The 17543-nt window shown below is 42.9% G+C and overlaps 1 protein-coding gene across 1 annotated transcript in view; it reads left to right on the top strand.

Moving 5' to 3' along the window:
• The first annotated feature begins 555 nt into the window (after positions 1–555).
• The window catches only part of COL17A1 (collagen type XVII alpha 1 chain), a 41116-nt gene continuing 24128 nt past the window's right edge, over positions 556–17543 (top strand). The window contains exons 1-14 of the mRNA XM_062601865.1: positions 556–741; positions 5304–5369; positions 6056–6100; positions 6905–7003; positions 8968–9102; positions 9463–9510; positions 10447–10482; positions 12078–12125; positions 12504–12647; positions 13600–13743; positions 14493–14564; positions 15403–15474; positions 15835–15900; positions 17187–17348. Coding sequence (XP_062457849.1) covers positions 5315–5369; positions 6056–6100; positions 6905–7003; positions 8968–9102; positions 9463–9510; positions 10447–10482; positions 12078–12125; positions 12504–12647; positions 13600–13743; positions 14493–14564; positions 15403–15474; positions 15835–15900; positions 17187–17348 — 1126 coding nt within the window. The 5' untranslated portion in view covers positions 556–741; positions 5304–5314. The remainder of the gene's footprint in view (positions 742–5303; positions 5370–6055; positions 6101–6904; positions 7004–8967; positions 9103–9462; positions 9511–10446; positions 10483–12077; positions 12126–12503; positions 12648–13599; positions 13744–14492; positions 14565–15402; positions 15475–15834; positions 15901–17186; positions 17349–17543) is intronic.

Raw genomic sequence — 17543 nt, 5'->3', positions numbered from 1 at the left:
CTGCTGCTCCATTTCCTATTCAGTGAAGGCTGTAAGTGATATACGCGGAATAAATTTTGTTCCTTAATCAGTTTGGTGTATTTATATTTATTAATAGTGCTGCCTTCTGAATAGAGCATAAATATCTATGTGGTGGGCGATGCAGTTCAGATTGCTGACTTGAGCACTTTCCAGCCAGTTTGTACTAGCTGGAAGTTTAGCCCCTTCTATTGCAAGCAGCAAAATATGCTTAGTTTGCAGCCAGCTTTGCAGAGACATCCACAGGTGCTCTGTAACTCTGTAAGAAAATACCAGCGTAGAGCTCAGATCATGTATCAGAAAGTTTTGGCATAACTTCATTTTCTTCAGCTGAAGCCTTCACACCTGTGTCTGTCTGGGATCTAAATAGTTAATCTACCTGAACAAATAGGCAGGAGAATTTTTTTCTTCCAATAAAGTTTGATTCCTGGAGGCAGATCTTTTTTTTTCCATTGAGTGTCAGGTAATTGGAAGGGTAGGGTGAGGCAGGAAACCACGACACGCCTTTGTTGGGACTTGTTTGAGAGCACGGGAATAGAAAAGCAGAAGAAGGGCGAGAATAAAACAGATTGACTAAAGAAGAGGTGAACATTTTTGGATGATCACTCAGATTACACACACCTTTGGAAGGACGTGATATAAAGTGTAGGTGGCAAATTCTGGTAGAAAGGAAACGGTTGAGGAGAAAAACAGATTTTCAGTTCAGTAAGCAAAGCACTCCAGGTAAGTTACATTACTTAAAAAGGAGTAGAAAAAAAGTATCCTTTATTTTCTCTCTCCTAGATTCCTTGAAGAGGAAGGCTGAATTCTCAGGCGAAATAGAGGAGGTCTTACATGTTTCTCTGGGGAATACAATGTAAAAATTTGTGTAAGAGCTGGGTCATTTAGGGTTTGTGTTTGTCAGCGACTACTGCTCTTTTAAAGTGAGCATCAAGTTAAAGGAGTGTACCTGCTGGGAGATAAGAAATGTGAAGCCAAGCTCTGGCATATTTTTAATGCACCTTGTGGTACTGCCATGCAAATAGATAAAGCTTAGCTAGATGTTCTCTGTTCTGCAAGGGTACCAGCATGGTGAAATGCGCATCAGCTGTTGGCTTGTTTTAAAAGTGAGCAGAGCTGAAACGTGCTGGAGGAATGATGATAATAAATCAGAGCTTCAGGTGGTGGGTGCAGGGTGTAATATTAAGGAGTTGATGTTTAGTCCTGAGAGTGCCTGGAACTGCTTCTGAGTGAAAGTTTGTGTTGCCATGAACAAGCTTTGTTTTGCCCTATGCTGAGTAGACTTATTTATCAGCAGTGACTCATTGACTATGGACTTCGTGCTACATTTTTGTCATAAAAGATTAGGAGGCATTGTAAGGTGTTATTGAAGCTTTGTCGCACTAAGTTGATGAACTCTGTTTTCAGAATTGGTTTGAAACCTTTCAGCAGCAGGTCTGGCAATTTGAACACAGTAGCATAAGGTAAAAGACCTGTCTTTGGACTGAAGTGTAGAGTGATTTCAGGGAAGTTACTTGTTCTTCTGTGACTAGTTACTTCATCTGTGGAATGGTGACAGCAGCGCTTGCTTGTTCTGCAAACATATTTTGTATAATACCAGGTTGTTTGGCTCCCTTTCTGTGCCAGAAGCGAGAAGCTTGTGTGGGTCAGACTGGCCTTGCTTTGGGCTGTTTCTCTTCGAGTAGCTCAATTAAGTAGAGACAGTGAGGACATGTTTTTGAAAGAAAGGTACCTGGCAGTGTGGAGTAAGGTCTGGGCAGTGCTCCTGCTTGTGCTCTGGAAAATGGGCTCATACTGCTGTCAGATGGGACAGATTGTGGGCAGAGAAACATTTGGATCCTGGCAGCATGTCCAGGCTTTGGTTGGGCACTAACCTGCTTCCTTGGAATGAGCATCGTTTCAGTGAGTCTACAAAATGAGCAGATTTGGTTGACTTGATTCTGACTGTGTTAGTTTTGTTAGAATAACTGAAAAGAAATAGGTTTTAAAGCAGAATGAGGAGGTCAGATTCCTAGACTGTGGTGTAAAAAAAAAAGAGAGATAAAGGGCCATTTTAAAACTCTATTAAAAACCAGTTGATTCTGTGATTCTAGTCCCAGGGCAGTAGCACCTGAAAGGCTTGATTAAGAGAAAGGGGCACCCTAAGAGACATTTGATATGATGGAAGACATGGCATTTGCTTTTAACATAGTCAATGACATGGTTTGGGGACATCTACTGAGTCTCAGAGTATTTGTGATCAAAGGATTCCACTGACATTAAATGTTATTAATCTCAGCACCTGCTGGTGCCTCCTTCTCTTAATGGAGTGTCTAACAGCAGGAGCCTTATTAATGGAGGAAGGAGGGAGTTGAAAGGATGTGCAGTGAGGGTGTAACAGCATTCTGACATGAAAACTGGAAGAATATTGTGGAGGAATAAAGGAATCTGAAACGTGCCTGCTTTCATTTTTCCATTAAAATGTGTGCTTGTGGCTATTCCCCTCCCCTTTGGAAAAATGTCTGTAATAAACTTTATTACCTTTGCACACCATACCTAAATTCTGAGATAGTAAGAGGGGTTTGAGTGTCCCATCTCAGTGGCTTAGTGTCCTTGCCAGTGTGGTGCACTGCAGTCAGGTGGAAAAGGGGGTGCAGGAGTCACCCTGCAGTGTCAAGCTGATGTGGAAAGCATGGATCTAAGTATGCTTTGCAAAGCTGGGTTGCTGTTACTATCCTGCTTTTCAGTGCTCTACAGAGAGGAAAAAGTGTGGACAAGTGTGCCAGTGCTAGACCTCTCCTGGTTCTTCACACAGTTACGGTCTGTAAGTTCCCTGTTTTTGTGGGTGCCACAAGCACACTGTAAACCCTGAGCTTATGTTAAAATGGCTGTAGGGTTGCCCTCTCTTATGCTGCCTGCATTGTTTGAGAGTGATCCCACTGCATGAGTTCCTGCTTGTTGCTCAGAGATGATTGCAGGTGACTTCTCTGATTTAATAGCACTATTGCTTTGCCACAGACGTAGCCCACAGCTACGGCTTTGTGAATCCAGATAGGAGCTGGTGAAATGAGTCAGTCAGTCCTGGCACATAATGAAAATCCAGCTCAGTCATCCTACTGGAGCCTGGGCTGGGTTTTGCATTCGTGTGGCTAACACATGCAACATATATCAAACTGCATCATGTGCTGGAGCTGGGCTGTGGCATGTGTGGCTCCAAAGATGTGGTTTAACCTCTTGTGATTTTACTATTTTTATTGGTAACAGAGCAAGCCCTTTCCTCAAGGGAAAGCAAAGATGCAGAAGATGTATTCAACTCCGTGGTGGTGCTGCCCTCTTCCAGCACCCATAAGCAGTACCACTTCCCAATAGGAGAAAGGGAATGGAGTTCCGGGGATACAAAGCAATAGGAAGGCAGTTTCCAAATACAAAACTGTGTTCCCTGCCAAAAACACTGGCAAAGCCAACAGTGCTGACAACAGCTTCCAGCATCTGCTTTTTAGGGAAGGAGCTTGAAAGATGTTTCCATTGTTGATGCAGTAAAGAATAGCAGGGAGATTGCCTTTTCTTGGAATGAATGACTCTTCCATTGGAGGGCACTGTTATTCTGCTGGAGGAGGAGCTCTCCTAACACATACAGCTCCAGTCTTGCTCATGCCTTGGAATCAGCACTCTGGATAATCCCATGGAAATCCCCAGTGTTAGCAAGCACTGTAAGGCGTGGATAGTATTCTGATGCCAAGGTTGTGTACAGACTTGGATGTGGTCTCAGGAGCTCCGTTTACAGGGCTTGTTTAGCCAAGCTCAGGTCTGAGGTGCAGAGGGTGAGGGCCCTGGGCACTGTGGGTGTTCTCTGCAAATTGGAGCCGAGTCTGTGATAGGAGGCTGAAGTGGCTTGACTGACAGTGTGTCTTCTTGCACTGAAATTGTTGCTGTCCAGCTCTGGGAATAGCAGAACTGAATCTGAACTTAAGATATTCCTGCACATTCTCTGCTGCATCCTACTTTGTACCACTATTTGTGCGTGGGCAGTGCAAGCGTAACATCAAGGGGGGTACTCAGTAGACACTTTGCAGAAGGGTAAGTGAAATCATGAGGATCAGACTCAAATGGGAGTTGAATTGGAGGGCACAGTCTTCGGTTATGCCTCAAGCTGGGCTCTGAATCTTGGAAGGAATTTTTCCCAAAGTGTGTTTTTTGTACTCAGCCTGTTATTTGTGGACATTTTGATACAGCTGGGTCTTCAGTTTTGAGGAGGAGTCTTCGAATGCACTGGAGAGTTCTGATCTGTTATGACCTTGTGCATAAATTCAAAGCTCTTCCTTTTCATTGTTTGTGGCTGCACAAGATAAAATGTTACCTTAGATGAGGATTGAGAAAATGTGTATTTCCTTCTGACAGAAATGTTTTCTCTTCTAATTGGTGTTTTTCCACAATCACGTTTCTTTGTGGTATTCCTGCCTTGGCAGGCAGTTATACCTCTGCTAGAGGTATGACTCTGTAATTTTGACTAGAGTGTGATCCAAGGTATGAAGGGGAGTTTACGCAGCATTCCCAGCAGTGATTCCAGTACTATGTAGGCTGACCTGAGCTGGCATTAAATTGTATCAGATTCCAAAGATGCAGACAGGGCCTCCAAACTGTCTCTGCTCTGCTTATAAAACAAGATAAAGCACTTCCTACCTTAAGTTCCTAGCTGCTGAAAATAGCTAGTTTAAGCATGCCTCCAGTGTTTTTCTGCATCGCTAAAGTCAAGTGCTGTGGCTTTAGCATCGATTTACCCAGAGAATGCACAGTGTTACTGTCGAAAGTGCAACAGTATGTCTGCTTAGGTGTTTCTGGCAGCGCTCGCATGGTGCCTATAGCTTACTCCTGCCACTGCCTTTATTTCTAATCCTGTACTGTTGAGTCCTGCCTAAAGCAGATGTGTGGGAGCGGCGTTTCAATCCTGTGGTTTTGATCAAGCCTTTATAGGGACACAACAGGAGACAGTAGTGTAGTGCCACAAAGTCTGGGTTTAAATCCAGGTCTAAACTTCTCCAGCACTGAGTGGATTTGCTTCAATGGCCCTTATTTCACCTGCTGGCTTCACAACCCCTCCTGCTGTTTCAGCTCTGCTGCATCCAGTTTTGTAGTAAAGTGATGCAGGTCTGTTAGTAATGCTGATATGGCTCTGGAAAGGCATTATAAACTCCCTATCATAGATGTCTTCCACAGCTGAAGGGAGAAAAGTGGTGGGCCTTGTGGGGAGCTGTTGTAATATCCTACTATCCACAGAGCTCTGAGTGCAGTGTCTGCTTTCCTTGCAGGTGGCAATGGTATGGATTCTGTAACAAAGAAAACGAGGCAAGATGGATCAGAAGTTACTGAAAGACGTAAGGAGAAAATTTTCTGAGTCACACACCAGAAATCACAGAAGTGGATGCTCAGTTTTCTAAGGGATTGAATGCTGACCAGAGCCCCAGAGCTAAATTCTGCACCTGTCCCTGTTCTCTCTGTAGAAGACAGAGTAAGGGCCAAAATCACACATGCAGAGACATGTAGCATGACCTGATTATTTAGCCACAGGTGATTGCCCTATGGTAACATTTTTAGCCAGTAGTGCAGACATTTGGACTCTCCTCCTACCTCTGATACCAGTGCCTGTGTGGCCTAAAAGATGGTCTTCAGATGTGGTTTTTGGCTGTGTGTAAAACAGGAGATAGTTTTCCTGCTGGCATTATGGGAATTAACGAGGAGGAAGCTAGTAAGGGGGCTGCTCTTCCAGCAATGGCTGTGCCGAGGAATAATAGTACTTCCATGTTTTACAGGGATCTTGTGAAGAACAAAAGTGTTTCATGGCAGCATGTCCCTAGTTACTGTAGAGGTAGGAAGGCTTGAAAACACACAGCATTGGGTACTAATGAGACTGCGGTCTCCAAGCAGTGTGGTCTTAATGGACTGTTCTCTAAATGAGACCATCTTTGAATAAGTCATGTTCTTCCATGGAAGTTAAGTAGAACATTGATCTTGTTTGGCTATATTAACATGCCAATACTTCTGCATCCTTTTCTTTCTTCAGTTATTACAGAGACTGTGACCACAAGACTGACGTCCTTGCCACCCAGTAAGTAACTGTCATTACTTCTGCTGTTCTGTGCTCCTCCATGCTTTTTGACTGCATTATTTCCATAAATCCCTGGGTGTAGGCAGTCTCCATGCAAAAAAGATTCACACCCAAAGAGGAGCTATTTTCAGAAATGCTTCTCCCAAAATACTTTTTACTAGAGAATATGCAGGAAGTAGGATGTGGGAAGCTGTCTGGATACTGTCAGAAACAAAGCTGCACAGTCCACTAAGACTGGTAGACCAGACTCTCCAAGGGCTTAAACCCAGATAGAGGGTCTCCAGTGCTGACTGTCTCTTGGGGACAAGGGTCAAAAGTGATGGGTCTGCAGCCTCCACTGCTGGAGCTGCAGTGTATTCTTCTGGCATCTTACCCAGCTGACAACAGTGAGTGAATCTTTCTGGGTAATGTCAGGTGTCATGGGTGATTTCTACTTCTGTAGGGAAGTACAAGTACCAAGCAGGGAAGAATCCTCTATGCTCTTTATGGCACCGTATTCTTTATTAGCTTGCTCCAGCTGAGTTGGAAAGGAATTGCATCTCATTTATGATGAGGGTTATCAGGAGTATCCTTCCGTCCATCTGTGGAGCAAAACTTGAATACAGACCTGCTGGGTTTGCAGTCTGAATGTTTTATCTAATCTGCCAGGACACTTCCCTGCAGTTTTGGTATCTCACCAGACATGAAGCTATATTTGTAATTGTAAGGACAGCTTTGGGTACCTCCTGCCTTGTCTTGCAGTGTTGCTGCTGTTCTGATCTTTTACCTTGAGAGAATATCTCATTTTGTGCTTATCTCTTCCAGAAGGAGGGAGCAGCAGTGGGCTCAAAACATCATCCCACACTGGAGGGAGTGGAGTGGAAAAGAGATCTTACACCCATAGCAGCAGCTATGTGACTTCAAGTAAGGAATTAAGGCATTGCACAGTGAGCAAAAAGAGAGCAAGGGCAGCTGAAATGGTCTGAGGAGAAATTCAGGCCAGGGGAGTAGGATGAGCCAGAGGTAGGGAAAATAAGGTTTGTGGAAGTAGAAGTGGCAAACAGTCAAGACAAAGGTATTCCTTCTCTAAAGCTGGGTGTGAGGATGAGTGAGTAAATGGCAAAATTCCCATTTTCCACAGGGAAAACTTGATTTCAGGGAAACAACACCACAAAATACCATTTCCACTATTGTTAGGAAGTCATTTAGAACCCAGATTTTCATTCTTTCAGGATTGATTTCCGAATCACAATCATTCTGACCATTCTTGTTCCAAAGACAGTTTTGACAAATCGTTTTGTTGATCTTGCTCAGGATAGAATATTATTACAGAATTTCCTAGAAAATATTTTCTTGTGTGTGTGTATTCGTCCATGGCCTTAGCACTTTGAAATGGTCTGCCAGATTTTCTGGATGTGCTAAATCAGTATGTGCTGTCTACTTTGTGGGTTCTTCTCTTACAACATTCTTTGCCCAGCTGTTAGATTGTTGTAGCGAAGGTGTCTGAAGAATAAGCTTCCTAATCAGGTTTCTGGCACACCCCTCTCTATCCTCAGTGGGCCAGACTGTATAACTACCCTTGTAGAAAATATCCTCCATGCCCTGAAAGAGTTGTCAAACCAAAGGGAGTGAAGTGCAGTCTGGAAGCTCAATGGGAGGATTAGGCGTACCCAGTAGATCTGACAGACACCTCCATACCAATTAAAAGCTAGACTATGGAATCACTTTGCCTCAGAGGAGATGTGAAGTAACTCCAGTGAAGGGAGATGTCAGTGTAATTGTCTGGACTGGCACCAGTGTGAGACCTGAGCCCAGCCCTGCAAACTCAGACAACTGTGGCAGGATTGCCATCTCCCTTGTTATTTATTTTGAGTGTGTGGAGGAAGAGAAAAGAACCTGAACTTTAGAGATAATGAGTTCCTGACGTTTCATGAAGCATTTTCTAATCTCTGCCTGCAGAATGCCTCTAGCAGAGCCCTGCTTGTCACAGTAGTTCTTCCTACTGAATTAAGTCAAAAAGTTACAGAACAATACAGGTCCTTGTAGAGGGGAAAGTTGGCAAGAAAGCACTCTGTTGAGATCACATGGGCATGTTCTTTTTGCAGGGATGGGTAAACAATATCCAGTCTGATCCTGCTGATCAGCATGGATATGGTGCACTTTATTACAGGGCCCCCTTTTTGCTGCTATCTGATCATACTCCAGAATTTGATTCCATACAAGAGTATGGACACATTAGTTATGTCTGCTTGGTTCTTTCTCCACATCACTGATGTAAATTAGGAGGGAAATTCTTTCTTCTGTTGAAATATAACAGACTCTAATAATCTTCAAGATGCCTTGGGCCTGATGCACACCTCAGTCACTTCTCCAGAAAGTGGACTGACTAAGGCATGACTAAGTGAAAGTGTGGATACCTGCTTTGGAAGGGAAGTGGACTTATCTCTGCTTTCCCTTATCTCATGAACTGTATCCTTCAGCACTTTGAGTTTGGCTTTAAAGTTTTCCGGTTTTTGTGGTCTGTGTCATGTAACACTTGAGTTTACAGGCAGATCTGTATCCAAACCAAAACCCAGCACCATCAAGAGCCAGGTAGTCCTGCTCAGGGGAGATGGCTCATTCATCATCCTAGGCCAAAACCTACTGTCATATGTATCATTGACAATGTTTGTTTTGAAAACACAATGATAGCAAATACTTCTCCCTGCACTGCATGGTGAGAACAGTCAGAGTTAGACCCAAATGTTGTTCTTGCCAGTCTAGAGTTGTGAGGTACCAATGCAAATTTGTCCAGCTCAGACAACAGCAACATAAAGCACCCAGGGCATCCACAGTGTACATCCAGACCATGTCTTCAATTTGCCGACTGTATTTTGGTTTACCTATAGGTGGAAGTGGTAGATTGAATTCAATGTCATCTTCTGGCTACAGACAAACCCAGTCTCCCAGCTCTACTCTCACCAAATCACCTGGCTCAACATTTGAAAGAAAAACCTATGTCAACCGCCATGCAACATACGAAGGTATCACAGAATATGCCATAAGGAGGCAATGTGTAGTGAACTCTGAGGTTGCATTAATGCAGGTTTGTCCCAAATAGCACAAGAATACCATTGTGGTTTTGCTAGGAAATAAGCCATCAGGGACACATTTTAATGATTAACTCCTATGGATAGAAATGCTCATTCCTAAAAGGAGTTGTGACATATTTTTGATGAAAGACATTAGCAGCCCTTTCATGTAATCCTGAACAGCTCTTTTTTTTTTTTTAAATGGAAATGTTTGTTGCCCACTGGGATTAGACCGTTACCAGAAAGACATGTTTTGAAAGCTTTTAATGATCTTGTGCAAAGTATTAATGAACACCTTTCTATTCTCTGCAGGGAGCTCCAGTGCCAACTCTTCTCCTGAGTTTCCCAGAAAAGAGTTTGGTATGTTCTTTTTAGAGCTGTTCCTCTGAACTTGATGGCAAGGTCATGTGAGTTGGTGACTACGGTGGCTTTTTGCATATTGCTGTGTCTTGCCCTACCTATACTTCCTCTGTATTGAGCAGCCAGTGCAGCTCCATGACTTTGGAGGAGTTATTTGGGGTTTACATTCAGAGCTGACAGCAGGGTCTCTAGCTGATGCATACTCAGAGGATGCATACTGTATATCTGCTACCCTCAGCTGCTCTTGTTATGCTCCCCATATGGCACAGGACATGGATGGGAGAACATAGACATGACGTGCATTGTATCATTTCCTTCCCTCTGCTCTGCCATACATAACTGGGAGAACAGCTCCAAGCAAGAAAGCCCAGACTCATGATCTTGAGCATTGCTACATATGCTTTTCCAGTAGCAACTTTCTAGACTTCAGCATATTAATATGGGAAGATGAACTCTCTATCAAGTGATATATTTACACTAAACATTGTCAGCAGGTCTGAGGTTACCCTGTCTAAACTCTGAGCTGCCAGTTTTACTCACTGTACATAGTGAAACAATATGATCAGGCAGTCCTTCTCAGAAAGACTTAGAGCTCAGAGAGAAGGCAGGGTTTCACAGTGTCCAACCTTAGTTGATGGGGTAAACAGCCTCATTAGCTTCCTTTTGGGCAATTGAAATGGGCGGTTGTCATCCATGTGCATTTATAAGTACAAAAAGAAACAGCAATTGGTCCAGAAATGCTCAAGGTGCTACTGATTCTTTAGATACCTTATAGTCTAAAGGGGGCATGGTAAAAACTCTGAGGGTTCAATTTCCCCAGCTGTGCCCCAAGTAAAGGTTACTGTCTGAACACTCTGAGCAAGATCATGTGTTACTTTTCTGAGATGTCATGGGCAGTAAACCCTAATATTGCTTTACTCTCATTGCTGTTCACAGCATCTGCAGCCACAAGAGGGAGAAGCCAAAGTCGAGGTGAGTGATACTGTTCTTTTAGGAGCCTCTTGTTTTTTATTCAGGGTGTGTTAAATGGACCTGTTCCTTAGCTGCAGTCAGTAAGTGCAGAGTAGTAGGATGAGGTACGTGGATTTACGCTACTGCAGATGTGAACCATTTATCGGTAAGCAATTGCTTATGCACCCTCAGTGTAAAAATTGACCCTGGTGAAGGTCATGGTGGTTTGGACTGTCAGAAAAGAGGATCTATTTGAGGAGCTGGGCAACTGGAAGCATAGGACATCATCTTTCATTTTTGTCCGTTCACTATGATAACTCAATCCGTCTGTGCTCTGTGACCTGCTTATGACATATTTATAGTAATTGCTATCAACATGAATATAGTGTATTCATGTTCCTCCTAACGTGATCTATCTTACAAACTGTAGGGGCATACCCTGAAATGATATCATGCTCGTACTAAGGAGATGGTGAGGAAATTATGGTCTTGCTGTGGTCTATTTAGCCAGATCACTGTAAAGATCTGCATTGTTTAAATCATTCAGGTCTTCTAACAATTTATTAGCAATGCTGGGGAAAGAAGGGCTATCTTGGTCTGTAAGCGTGTAATATCTGTTCCCAGCTGCTTGAAGAGGAAACTATAATGTCACTTTATCCAAGTTAATTTTAGCAGTGGATATAAATCAAAGTGTGCTCTTGCACACTTCTATTGGAGTGTCAGAGCTACCAATTATTCTGCCTCAGATCTTCACAGTCTCCTCTAGCACACTTACATAAGCTCCCAGCAGAACTAGGCCATACATAATAAAACAGACACCAGAGAATTAGCTCCAGTTTCTCATATTACTTCAAAAAATAATTCCAACCCATCAGCTTCTCCACATGAATGCCAAGGCTAGTGTGTCTTTTATAGTGCATGCACTGTCAGATTTCATCTTCAGGAGCATGTGTCACATGTCCTGGCTGATAAGTTTGCTTATGGGTAGCAAGCTTAAAGGCTTGCCCCAGCCAAATTGTATTAACTCCATAGTCTCTTGTGCTGGACAATAGAAGTCAGTAATAAAATCAAGTACCTAGTGAGAATATTTACTTAAACTGGCCTGGTTACATTCAATGAGTCAGAAGAGAAGTCAGCAAGTTGTAAGAGACTAAGTCATAGAGCCCATTGTAGTGTGAATTTTACCCAAGAAGTAGTGGGCAATTTGTGTACTTACTAAGCTTCTTTTGGCTCTCTGAGTTTGCGTCCAGAAGGACGATAATAACAATATTTGTGATGAGTGGGAATATCAATGTGATTGAGGACTGCATATATGGAGTAGGCCTTCTGTATATCTGGCAGTAACAATGCTATTGACTTCAACAGAGGCCCTCAATGAGTAAACCTCTCTGGAATTAAATGTAGCGAAATGTGACCCCAAAACAAAAAATCACCCAAAGCAATTTACAGCCAGTTCACATTGGGCCATAAGTGCAGTTCAGATAAAGCAGCAAGACAGCAAGGTGGAGCATAGACAACAAGAAGGGAAAAATTTGGTTCAGCCTAAAGATTCATTCCCAGCCTGGGGCACAAACACATCTCACTCCATATTCATGATCTGCTTTTTCTTTTTCCAGAGAGTGAAATACGAGTCCGACTGCAGAGTGCATCTCCTTCTGGCAGATGTAAGTGCCATGGCTTTTATTCCAGGGGGATCAGGTATACGACAGAGGATGTTGCTGCTGTGGGTATGTTTGCAGTGTCTCTGGGGTCCAGTCTTCATGATGACAGCAGCATGTAATTCTTTTCGCTGTTAAGAACATTCATCTCCCCTTTCTGAACAAGGAAGCATGCTGTGTGTTAGGTGGTGGTCTTGCAAGAGTGTAGTTGTACTTAGTGCCAGAAAGAGAGGCCCTGAAGCTTTGTTAGTAAGTGGCACCCCCAGAAAGTACAACTTCATCGACACACATGTAAATGACACTGAATGGTTTAGCCAGGGCAAGATTATAGATCAATGAAACAATGGCTTTTGGGTGATCTGGACACGTTTCTTTTCCTGACAGGGACAGAACTGGATGATGTGAAACGTTTGCTGAAAGGAAGTCGATCAGCCAGCTGCAGCCCTACTCGATCACCATCAAGTACACTCCCGATACCAAAAAAGGCTGTGGTGGAGACAAAGATGGTTACGGAGAGTTCTCAGTCAGGTACTTGGCAATGCTGGAGCCATTCCAAACATTATTTGCCATAAAAATACCCAGTTGCTAAGAACATCTGAGTAAGAAAACACAGTTTCTGTCCCAGACAGTGGTGGCAATACAGAAAAAGGGTCAGAATGTTGGAGGGCTGTCCAGATGTTGTCCTAACAAGAGCCATCTTGGGTAGCATCCTAGTTACTTGTCTAATTTCCATAAAAATAAACCAGTTCCTGCTGCCACCAGCTTTAATTCAGAGGTGCTTCTGGCATAGGCAAGAGCTGTAAGCAAATACCTCTTGAAGCAATTTGATCTGTTACCTTCAAGAAAGACGCAGATAGCACTGAAGACATTTGGGTCAGTGTTTGATTTATTGTGCACACAACACACTTCAGAGATCACTAGAACTTGAAAATAATAGAAGTGGTACTTAAAATACTATAACCAGCTTTTATAAGCCTCACCACAGGGCTTGAGGCAGTGGTATTCACATTCACTCCACTGTCCTCCACCAGTATCTAGGAACAAGCAATACCTTTTCACTTGCACATGGTTCAAATCCTGTCTAAAACTGTGAATTTTAGCCCAATACACTAGTGAACCAATCAAATCCACCTGTGGGAAGCAAAATACATCCCATGGCCCAGGATCATTAATTAACAGAATGGTGGACTGAAGTGTTTTATTCTAGTATCAGCATGAACAACAATGAAATCTCTTCAAGGTTTTGTGAATGATAATGCTACCAAATCAATCTTTATTCCATTGGTTAAAATTCAGATGGGCTTTAATCACCCGTCATTTGAGATCAGTTATATCATGTTGATCTGGAGTCACTGCATTGACTCCACAAGGGTAATTGAAATTTAAGGCAGATGAAGTTATTTGCCATGTAAAGCTGCAATGCATGCTGAGCCATATGCCTGGTCTTATCAAAACACACTTCTGTTTGGTTTTTATACAGTGTCGGGGACATATGATACAACCGTACTGAATACCGCTCTCCCTTCATACATGTGGTCATCCACTCTGCCGGCTGGGTCTTCTCTTGGTGGATACCATAACAGCTCTTCCTTGATCAATGCTATGTCTCACTCTACAGGTTCAGGTATGCTTCCTGGACCGTCCAGGCTTGAAGGATAGAATTCCATAATGAACCTGGGTCAACAGCAGTGGGGGGTTTTTGCACGGCAAGAAGAGCTGAAGTGATGGGAGAATTGAGATAGCAGGGGTTATGCTTGAATTTTCTCTGTTTTTCTGTAACTTGGTGCTCTCTGCTTCTACACTGACTCTATTTGAAAACCCCGCTTTGTGAGGATGTATTTTCCTTATTGTGATCTGTTTCTAAAGTTTTGATGATAGCTTTGTCAATGAGGTCAGGCTCACATTCCATATAAAAACTAGTTTTAGACTCTAGTTAACATTGAATTATCCTAGCCCATTGTAAAAACAACTGGGTCTAATCCTTCAGTCCTCATACACTAAAGATGTAATCTTAGATGTTATAAGTGTTGAGTGTGTTTATACATTATAAGACCTGAATGCCAGGGATGCTGCATTTCCCAGCTGCAGAGAAAAATAGGAAGCTTTATGATCGCATACTATTAAAAGCTTTGCTTTCTCACACTGTCACATGATTGAAAATTGTCTGATGCAGGATTTTCTCCCCTTTGTCAATTTAGTAACAGAGTGGTTTGGTATCACAATTGTCAAGATTTTTCCTTTCTGCAATTATTGTGCAAATCATTAACTTCATTTCACAGTGACCCTGACTTAATGTCTGTGAATGTGCCACTGAGCTTTGGGTGCTGGATTTCTGGTTCCAGAGAAGTAACATTTCACCTCCTCTTTTTGCAGTTTTTGGTGTCCCAAATAACCTGGCTCCCAGCACTCATACTCTGAACGCAGGCCTGAGCGCTTCCTCTACAGGTCAGAATTACCTCTTATTCCTTTCATCACCACAGTCCTGAGAGACACGTACAATGAAATAGTACCAATGTCACTCTGTTTCTCTTCTGTTCCTCATCTCAGTGTCAGCAGCTTATCTACATACCACAGCTATATATTTACAGTGGATTTATTCAAAGTCAGACCTCTATAGCTGGTGTTAGCTCCTGATGATTTTTGTCTGGGAGGCAGGGAACGCTAGAGATTTTCCAAGGAGAATAATTTGTCTGTTAGGGTAGCCTGTTTCTTCCCTAGAACAACTCAGGATAATGCCTTAAAAAATAGACTCATGTCCTAATCCGCACATGTCTATAGACACACTGTGTCTACGCAGCACAGTGCCATCATGCAGGGTCTCTGACTGAGCCTGCAAAGAGAGCAGGGTGTATGAGAGCAGCCTGTACACTGTACACACTGATTCTGGCACCAAAGGTGTCACCTGCCAAGCTGTTCGCTTCTCTCTGGGCAGTACTTTGACAGTACGCACTGTACAGTTAGATCCTTAAATCTACCATGGTCAGTCCAAGCCAGTTTTCTGAATTTACTTTTTTGCCAAGTGCCCTACCTGCAGGAATTAGCATGTGAGTGGCCTCACAGTCAAACTTGAGATCATGTTTTAAAGTGGTCATCATTGTCCTGGGGCAGCAATAACTTATACAGCAAAATGATCTAAGGAAAAAAACATCTTGTGAGGAAGATCTTTGAACAGAAATGCTTAGTCCTGTGATGCCTCCAGCTGGCTGGTAGTTTTGGTTTTAGGTGGAATATCACCTGCACTGCAGGACTCCTATAACCCCTATGGCAATGTTTTTCTTTGCAGTGTTTGGAGTTCAAAACAACCTGTCTCCAAGCTCTTCAACCCTGCCCCAGAATGCTACTGCAGCTTCTGCAGGTCAGTACAATTTGAGCCTAGAAAAAGTGTGATGGTCACACAATGTGTGCTGCCTTCTCCCACCTTTTCTATAGTGACTAGACAGCTCATGTTGACAGAGACTCCTTCATGATCATCTTTTGAGGCACAGCATCATATAAAGTGATATTGAGGAACATTTCCTCTACCTCTTATGGGCAAGAACAGCACCCAATGCCTATGGAAGCATTAGAGATTTGCTTTCTGGGGATTTCCTTGCTTGTTTGAATTGTCCTAAATACCTTGAAAGAGAAAAGGCTTTTGAAATGGTGTGCAGACCAAGTTGGTGTGTGGATACCTTGTTATCCTTCATCTCTTCATTCTCAAATTTCTTCTTTGCAGCATATGGGATGAAGAACACTTCACAGAGCAACACCATGGCAAGTACTGGTGTGTCTACCACAGCAGGTGTGTCATTCACAGTTGTTTAGGCATGGCCTTAACAAGCATATCATGATAAAAATGAGTCAGAGATTCATCCAACTGACTGACACTAACACTTGCTCCTCAGGAGCATGACATGTCACTAGCCAGGTCTACCAGTAACTTTCTGAATAGAAAGCAAATTAATTAGAAACTAAGCATGAGCAAGTGAGCTGCTCTAATGGAATAGCTGATTTAATTTCAGCTATTTCTGCTCAACAGGTAGGTCACGGATAGAAGATCACATGTGTGAAATCATGCTTTATTTGAAGCCAAAACATTTGCAAGGTTGCTCTTAAACATCACTTTGCAGTAGTACCAGCCTCAACCACTGAAAAAATCAAGGGATTGACTTACATATGATCAGACTATTTGTTTTTAAAAGAGAGGAGTTCTTTCTCCTGGCCTGTAGTCTTGAGTGGTTGGGATTCATCTTATCCAGCTTGCTTCTGCAACTGAGATCTATAAATTAGGGTTGGTTTTTGTGTGTGTGTGTGTGTGCGTGAGGGAAGCCAAGTTTCTTTCGTAATCCAAGGAATTCCAAAGATGAGGCTTAAAAATAGGTGTAAATACCACAGAAGTTATGATAACATTTCTAATACAGGTTTACTCCAGGTTTGTGTTAGAGTGATGGAATAATACCATTACAGTTATCTTGATTTTCAGTGTTGTGTCAATTTGTGTGCAAATTCAGGTTTGTACACTGTTCAAAGCATACTTGGTACTTTCTGATTGCAGAAGGGTGACCACACCAATGTTTTTGAGCCTTGCTTGGCCTGTGCCAAACCTCAGTAAGCTACAGTTCAGTGCCTCATAGCCATGCCTGCCTCCTAAGGATATGGAGTCCTTTGTGCTTGACAGAGTAGGTCTGCTAAAGCTGCTCCTCAACTTAACCTGTGCTGGTTCTGGTGGCCCTTGAATGTCTCTCTCAGACTGAGCTTCTATGATTCTATAGTAAATGTGTTTGAGAAGCAAAGATATCATTGGTCAGATAATTTCTTCATGTGATTGAATTCCAGACACTCTCCATTTCTGGTTGCAGTTGCTTCCCTGCTACTGAAATACACATCTGTAAGGAAACCTAATGACACACACAGGTCTCCTCTTAGCTTCAGTGAGCAGTGTGTCTCTTACTCAGTGCTTATAATCGTGGCAACTCCAATCACAACGGAACTGCATATTTTAATGAACAAAAGGCTTGTGGCTTGCAGTTCTGACTCAGTGGCCCACACTCATCTCCTCCTCATTCCAATCCATTACCAATATCACAGGGGGAACAGTTTTGAGCTCCCAGGGAGAAGACATTCTGCGCAAAGACTGCAAGTTCCTGCTGCTGGAGAAGGAGAATGCCCCAGCAAAGGAGGTGGAGCGCTTGATCATGAACAAGGACAGTGGTAAAGTCTTTAGTGCCTCTACCACTGGACTTAATGGAGGTAACTTTTCTTCTGGACATGTGGATATGCTAGGGCAGAGAAATGGGGGGAGTTCAGAGTTCAGGTCATCTGACTCAAAACTCTGCAAGCCAAATGAAGTTCTGACAGGCAGTTAGCCTTTGACTGTGGCAGCTGCAATCTACGTCTAGCTTTTGCATTTGAAGCTTCAGATTGTGCCTTGGAATATTTTGCAAA

This window comes from Pezoporus occidentalis, unplaced genomic scaffold, assembly GCF_034315485.1.
Source record: "Pezoporus occidentalis ecotype Australia unplaced genomic scaffold, CSIRO_AGI_Poc_V1 ctg73, whole genome shotgun sequence".
Classification (NCBI taxonomy): domain Eukaryota; kingdom Metazoa; phylum Chordata; class Aves; order Psittaciformes; family Psittacidae; genus Pezoporus; species Pezoporus occidentalis.
Note: the sequence above shows the minus strand (reverse complement) of the source record. Positions and strands in the feature narration are given on the sequence as shown.